The sequence below is a fragment of the Papaver somniferum genome, chromosome 3 (genome assembly GCF_003573695.1).
Source record: "Papaver somniferum cultivar HN1 chromosome 3, ASM357369v1, whole genome shotgun sequence".
NCBI lineage: Eukaryota > Viridiplantae > Streptophyta > Magnoliopsida > Ranunculales > Papaveraceae > Papaver > Papaver somniferum.
The window spans coordinates 49,900,873-49,908,650 of record NC_039360.1 but is presented as its reverse complement, the minus strand read 5'-3'; the positions used below and the strand labels follow the sequence as shown (position 1 = coordinate 49,908,650).

Genomic DNA, 7,778 nt, shown 5'->3' with positions numbered 1-7,778 from the left:
GGATTCAGGAACCACAGAAGGGCCAAGGAGACCTAATACCTGAGAAATTTAGAGAAAGCGATACAAACAGAGAGAGTAATGTAGCCACCAGGTCCTAAAACCTCCAGACATGATCGGTCGCCTTTTGTCTCACCAGCATAGCAGCACTGTGCGAAAAGAAATCTGGGTAATTCGAAATCAAAGTTACAAGAAGATAAAGCAGAGACTGAGAGAGAGAGATTGGGAGATAGAGAGAGGCTAGACAATCCAAGTCATGAACACAGCTCATAAATTAATCATGAGATAAATGATACATATTAAGACAAACATGGTTGGTTATGCTATGATCTAAACTTCTCTCTCTTTTCCAAAAAGCAAAAACAAAATCTTAAATAGTAACTAGGCAGGCATCAAAGGGTCACAATTAACTAACTATTCCATTATTATTACTGGTACAAATTTGAGAGTTTCTCCGAGGAAGCCGATTTGATTTTTTGGAGTAAGCGCCATTCCATTCGCCTCCATCTTGTGCATAGTAATCCATAGGATAGTCTGTGCAATTGTCATTGCTGTTACATTCACATACCTTTCTGTTGTTATTCATGCAACACGATTTGTTCTTTTGACAACCCAAACTAGAATCCGATGACGATTTCTCCCACCAACCGGAAATGATCCCAAGAGCAATTTCAGCCTCAAATGGAGTCAAAAGAGGTTTTGTGAAAGCTTCCCCCCAATCTATAGATAGTCGAGGACAAGCAATCTGGATCCAAGCATCTATAGAATCGCCAAATAATGCAATGCGGGCAGGAGAAATCTCTGACATCAGTACTACCGTCCAAATAAAACCTCGTTCCCTCATCTTTTCCTGCAGCCGATCAAGAACTCTGGGGTTACCCTGCCGTCCCAATGTGCCAAGCACAAGACCCCAACTCTTAGCCCCCCTTGCTTTAGCAATAGCATTCTTCCTTACTTCTTTCATCCCTTTGTGGTCATACTCCTCCAAGAACAAAACCCCACTGTAAGGGTCATAACGAAAAGCCTTAATTTCAGGGTTTGCAATCATAAAGGCTTCAAGATGGAATCTTCCATCGGCTACAAATATAACCACATCGGCAGACCCTTTAGGAATACTTGGAGAGGTGCAACCAAGAATTTCCCCGCCAGATAATGGCTTGGACTGCGGGACTAGAACCTCAAAGCCAGCACTCTCTAGGGAAGATTTTGCAGCACGAATTGCTGTAGAAAATTGAATCGTACCGGCCAGGGCAAGCTTTTTTGATTTTGATACTGTTCCATCCATGTTTAGCTTGATGGTATCAATGAGACGCTCCACATCGATCTTGATTTCAACAAAGACATAGAGAGAAGGAATTTTGGTGGTGTCAATGGGAACGAGGCAACTGTGTCCATAGTGGATGAGGAGGTCAGCACCCAGAGCAGTTGCTGAGAAGTCATCAACACAACAAGCACCATAGGTAACATCACCAAGGACGAAGCAGTCATCAAGCTTGCAGAAAATTTTAAAGATGTCAGAGAGAACAAGAGAATACATGAGGAGTCCTTCAGGAAACTGGAGGGCTACGCGCTTAGCACCGGCTGTCTGTATGCGCCAAACGCATTTGTGAACCTCAAAACTGTAATTGGAAGGAAGAAGGGAAATTGCTGCGTTAAGTGCAGGATCATTGGTGATGGAATCCGGGATTTGATTCTTGATGAACCTCTTAGGAGTTGGTCGAGGTTTGTTCCTACTAGGATCCAGAGAGGGTAAAATAAGATCACTACTGTTGTTCTCCATCTCTGTTATCTTGTTACACTGTAGTCTCTGCTAGAAAATTCAAGATATCAAAACAATGTTAAATCCAAATCCCTATAGCAGAGTGTATAAATACAACACCATGTAAATTATATAAGCCATCTCAATGCACTACACTATACATAAATGTAGTCGATTTGTAATTATCACTGACAAAGAGCTAAACGGTGCACCTTCCCCCTCTTAAGTAAAATGTCATTATTAGTTATGGATTCAAGCTGACTAATCTTGTACTATAAGATACTCATGTTAATTGATTTGATTAATGCTGAGAAATAAAACTCTGGAAACCTTACTGGTTCTGTGTTTAACAAATTTATGTAACAAGGCAGCTCAAAAAAACTATTCAACGAAGTACTCAACCTAATTACCCAAAAACCTAACGATTCGATATTCTAAAACTGCCATGTAAGACTACTATATATGATAAGATCTAATGAATTCAGCGTTTTCAATTAATCTGATGAAACAGGGACGAAACCTAAACCCTAAACCCCTATTGTGGAGTAATTTTGAAGAAATTCACAAATAAAAATAGTTTCTGGGTAAGGTCAACAACGTATATAATAATACAATAAATGGAATCATGGAAGACAAACCTAAAGAATAACAATCTTGAGCACCCGAGTAATCTAAGGAATGTCCTCTTCTACTTGGAAAAATTCAGTTGCAGAGAGACAAAGCTTTGACAAACATACAGTAGTTCCAGACTTCCAGTCTTCCAGATAGTGTTATTTCAGCCCTGATTTATCAGTAAAGATACGTCGTCGGATGTGTAGAACCGACCAAAAAGAAATCAACTTTTCTTGTCCAGCTTTCTCCGAGCCGAACTAGTGTTATTTCAACCCCGATTCATAAGTAAAGACACCACGTCGGATCTATAGAACCGACCACAAAAAATTATGAGAGGGCTCAAAAACCAACTTTTCTTCTCCAGATTTCTTGCAGTATCAGATTTTTTATGTCTTAATAGTTATTATACCAAAAATGGAGCACTGGTACAAGTCTCGTAAGTTAATCAGTTCAATTTGCTTGAGCTTCTGAATGACTGCAAAATGGTTTTCAACATTATTTTCTAGAGGTGAGAAAGAATGTAAGAATTCCAGCAACCAAACAAACTAAATCAAAAAATTCGTCAGACCTTACAATTACACTGATGAAAAATCTGCCAGCCATGATGTATATATCATTTGACACATCCTTAGTTAAGCTATTCCAGATAAAATATGATTTTGTAGATAAATACTCAAAAATAAGGTTCGGTACATCATGTACTTTCGAAACTATGACAATGCCCCTTTCCCCTATACTCACTCCACCAATCGAGTACACAAGGGTAGAGTTATACAAGATAGTGTGACCTTCTCATTAGCAGCCAAAATCTCAGAACATGTCATCCAGAAAATTAGGATGGTGTCTTCTTTTTTCTCTTGTTTTTTGGTTTCACAGCATCTTTCAGAGTCTTCACTTCACTAGATTGCTGCTGTAATTGGGGACTTTGGACAGCTTCATTAGGTTTGGAATCAGCATTGCCGACATTTGAAATTGGTTCCTCATCCATGACTTCATCAACTATTGATTCTTTTTGTTCCTTAGTTGGTGTCGACCTACCTGCTTGATTCAAAGTTAAACATTTAAAGAAACTTAGTTTAGAGATTACATCCAACTATTGATGGTATGAATAGAACAAAATTCTCCCGCAACTTCAGCATCTGTTAAATTCAGGTTTCATATCAATTCAATATGCCAAGATAACATGTTCAGACAAGAGCATTAATATGGTAAACGCAGCCTCGACATGTGTTTGAAGAAAGAATGTAAAGAGTCATACAACTCATACCAGACACAGCTAGAGATGTCTTTAGGGAATTTGCATCAACTCCTTTCGAATATGGATCCCTGAAGACAACAAAAAACAAAAGATTAAAATTAGATAAGCAGATAAATTGGTCAGGAGTTCAGGACCAGGCGCATCATGTTTACCACAGTTGTCAAAGATAATACATTTTAGTACATCGTCTCAAGTTTAGCATTACGAATGAACATTACCAACTAGAAGGCGCTCCTACAGAAGCTTTTGCAGATTCCCCTCTTTTTAGAGTTTCACTTCCAATTCCATTACTGGGATGGCTGCAGCTCTCCTCTGATTTATAAACTGAAAACCCACCTCCTTTCTGAGTAGGTTTGTCCATCATTACGGTATCAGGTCTACTTATACCGACAGCAACTGAAGATGATGGGTGACGCTTGATCTTCCTTGCTGCTCTTTCCGTACAGTGTGCTTCTACCTGCACAAACTTATTTTAGATGACTCGGACATAAACACGACAGTCGCTCAACGAAAAGATCACTTTACATCTACCTATTACTAATAACTCTAAGGTGTTCTCTTTCTCTATCCTGCGCACCTCCCGCAACTGTCACTCTAAGCAGTGTGGAAAGGATGGAGAAATAACTAAGTTACCAATTGCATATTTAAGGTGTTAGAGGAAATGAAGTTTGAAGCTAATATCACACACTCTTCTAATAATATGTGGGAGGACAACTGCAAATTCGTCTAGTGACTACCCAGAATAACCACAACCAAGACACATTCAAATGCCACGCAGAACCTAACAAACAATGTATATAACCTAGCAATTTCATAATAAGGGAGATATTAAATAAGAATATCGGATTATGAGTATCTAAAAACTGTACAATTGAGGGGAATACTCACAGCACTTCTTATTTTGGTTGTAATATCGTCAGCTTTTCCTTTTGCAATACGTAAACATTGCATGATTGAACTCTGCATGACACCTTCTCCGACTTTTTGGATGGAACAGATATCACCATTTGCATTTAATGTAGCCGTAATTCTTCCTCTCATAACAACCTCCTCGTCGTGGCTTGGATCAATCACCTGGACACTCGCATGGTTTCAGGAGAAGAATATGCAGAAATAACCAAACTATGATATCCTTTCTAATTGGATTCCATTTCCTTACCATAACGTTTCCATCGCCAAAAGTTCCAAAGGTAACTGCAATGGGCAAGTGATGTATTATCAGAGGAAGTGGCTCTTTCACCTGAGATACAAAAAAAGAAAATAGTTGGTAACCAGACTTCTCAAGATATTATTCTGGTCCTTCAGGATAGGAGCATTCAAATAGTGTTGTCAAGTTTCACACGTCCGCTACATATTAAGATTTTAAGACGAAAGATTTCAGGCCAAATATAGCCCAATTACTTGAGAACTTATCATTCGAAAAGGAGTTTATAATTTAATAGTCAAAATAGCCAGACTTCCACAAACCTCATGAAGAGGATGATCTGAGGAAGACAAAGTGGATTGCGATGTTTTACCGTGTACTCAAATCTTAATCTAGAAGACATCAGTTAACAGTTGAGACATAAATGTATGAACACATGAACAGAGTGTTGTCACACTTGTCAGCATAACATGTGTGATGCTAATAATGTCAATAATGAAGAATAAAACTGACTTAGCATTCTTTCAAGCAAAAAAGGATATTTCGACAGTTTTTAGAGATGGGTTGACTTTCTTTAGTAGGTGAATCCATTTACAATAGGTGTAGAATCAGCAACAAACAGGAATCTTTAATATTTCTTCCCAAATAAGGACTGACCTCGGGTGGATGTACTATTAGTTCCTGTCCGTCTTCTCCTCCCAATGTGCATTCAGGCCTGCGAAACGTCATGAGTGCAGCCAAAGCAGCAATGTTCGCAGCATCAACAAGATTCCTGATACATAGACAAAGCCAGAGTTACATATAACTATTTGTACACAGCATTAATATTGGTTTCAAAGCATGCACTGTTTAGCAACTTCTTACCCTCCATTGTCCAGAATATGAAGATCGATACGGATGGCCCACACTAGTTTTGCTGCTAGGACACACAAAGATTCAGTATCCACTGCCCTGCTTTCCCTGCAGCACAGATTTTAGATTTTCAGATAACCTATCTTAATATGATACAAATCTCATAATGGAACGACTTAGTGAAAGAGAAACTTGCTTCCAAGGTAACCTACTTAATGGACAGTATAGCTTAATGTGTTACCATGAGGAACAGTAGCTATTTTTCTGTCCAATGATACAACTTAATCAATTTTGCTTTCCCATTGAAGCTACACGATTTCATGTTTTACAGATTTTACAGATAATAATGGGAATTTGACATGTCTCTAAAGAATCAAGTATATTACGAGAAAAACAAGATACAGTACCAAGAAAAAAAGGGTACCAAAACTTGCATGAGGCCTAATCCTAATCTAATTAACTCAATTTACATAATATGTACTTTTCTCGGATTCCAGGCCCTTCTCGTGGAATTAAACATTTCATGAGCAAGTCCATCCATCACTAAGAATTTCAATAGAACAAGAGCAGGGACTGTCACAGTGAATCAATATCTCGAATTTCTATAAGCAAATAAGTGGTATCACCTTAAACCACGGTCTATAATACGCCCTAGTTCAACAGCAAACTCTCCAGGACGCCCTGCTTCAAATGAAGGATCGGCCATTGGTGAAAACTCAGTATATATTGAAAGAGTTCCTTCATTGGGCCTATCACGATAAGGTTGAACTAGTTGAGAAGTCACAGAACCCATCACAAGAGTTTTCCCTAGCTGCACTTCAGATGAACCATCCTCCCTGTGAATCCGTAGGCAAGGAAAACGAAGCATGAGAATTTCTACAAGCCAAGTCTCAGTACATACACATTTATAAATAAGCTGGGTGAATAATTATCGTGTTAAATTCATTTATGTGTCATCCCTAAATCAATAAAAGTTAAAACAAGGCTTGAAACATTTCAGAACCGAGATTTAAGGCCTTTTCATCGGCGTTCAAGAGAAATAAGGTCAAGAATCAACAACAAGACTTCCGTGCTTTTCCATGGACCCTAGACAAATGGACAAAACCTGCCCACACACCAACTGATCATCTTAATCTTATACAGTAAAAACATTAACCTTGTCATAAACCCTGAAATCAGCTAGACTTGTCAAAATCCATCAATTACCCCTAAACATATAAAACAATTTCTGTTGGAGTATGAAGCTGTATCGTCAAATTATAGGGTTTTGATCACTCAACACGGTATTCAACCCAAGAAGACCCTGGGGATCAGCCATATTCTTCACATTCATTAAGGTACAACAATATTATGCAAGAAATCAGAGAAAACGACAACTAAAACTTATCAGAGAAGTAAAAAATTACCTCCCAAATTTGATATTTAACCCACGATACTGAAAACATGTGCGGCCATCAACTCTAAGGTCCGAAAGCAATGAAATCTCGATGAATTTCTTCTCATTATTTGCCATCTTCCATGTATTAGCTAACCTCTGCTCCATCTCTGAATTACGTCAAAAAAAAAAAAAAAAACACTTTAAACCCTTTTGGTGAACAAAAAGTGAAACCATAAACCCTAGATTCTGAGCATCAAAATAAAAGACTTCATAATGCAATGAGAAAAAATACCTGATACTAGCAATTTTCGGGAAGAGTAGTAGAAGAGAAAGAGGAGTGAATTTGTAAAGCCCTAATTGAAAAAAATGAGGGGTTTTACTTGGCGGCAGGAGGAGAAAGGTTTTGGAGAATTGGAGTGGGAGCAACTAGAACCAGGCAAATGGGGAAGGAATAGTTAAAACCTTGAACCGATTATATCTGGTTTCAACCGTGATAGTGATCTTTTGTGATGAACCCTCGTTTGGGGGCATACATAGAAATTTTGGGGCATACATATGGATGACCCTAACTAGTGTGGGGTGATAAGGGGTGTCTAATGAGTGGTTAAGTTACTTAAATACCCTTGAATAATTAATTAATTTTTAATGTTATCTTTTTTAGTTTATTTTTTTTATAAATCTTAATTTCTAATTTTTTTTATAAATTTTTTTTTTTAATTTTTTTTTTCTTATTGTATGGCATTTTTTTTACGATAATTACAGAGCAAAGTTCGGCTAA

General features: G+C 38.0%; 2 protein-coding genes across 3 annotated transcripts; both read right to left on the bottom strand.

Moving 5' to 3' along the window:
• Nucleotides 1-251: 251 nt before the first annotated feature.
• LOC113356111 (2-(3-amino-3-carboxypropyl)histidine synthase subunit 1-like) lies at nt 252-2,506 on the bottom strand. The gene is made up of 2 exons (XM_026599127.1): nt 2,395-2,506; nt 252-1,804 (listed from the first exon to the last, which is right to left on the bottom strand). Exon 2 carries the CDS (start codon nt 1,775-1,777, stop codon nt 404-406), a length of 1,374 nt encoding a protein of 457 aa, XP_026454912.1. The 5' UTR covers nt 1,778-1,804; nt 2,395-2,506; the 3' UTR covers nt 252-403.
• Nucleotides 2,507-2,895: 389 nt separating this feature from the next.
• Nucleotides 2,896-7,476, bottom strand: LOC113356110 (exosome complex component RRP45A-like). 2 transcript variants are annotated; one of them, XM_026599125.1, is made up of 10 exons: nt 7,293-7,476; nt 7,029-7,167; nt 6,249-6,458; nt 5,635-5,730; nt 5,428-5,542; nt 4,786-4,866; nt 4,515-4,700; nt 3,845-4,083; nt 3,636-3,694; nt 2,896-3,409 (listed from the first exon to the last, which is right to left on the bottom strand). In XM_026599125.1, exons 2-10 carry the CDS (start codon nt 7,163-7,165, stop codon nt 3,201-3,203), a joined length of 1,332 nt encoding a protein of 443 aa, XP_026454910.1. In that variant the 5' UTR covers nt 7,166-7,167; nt 7,293-7,476; the 3' UTR covers nt 2,896-3,200. The 2 variants fall into 2 exon arrangements, with proteins under 2 accessions (XP_026454910.1, XP_026454911.1); XM_026599126.1 differs by having other exon boundaries at nt 2,896-3,406; nt 7,293-7,469.
• Between the last annotated feature and the right edge of the window lie 302 nt (nt 7,477-7,778).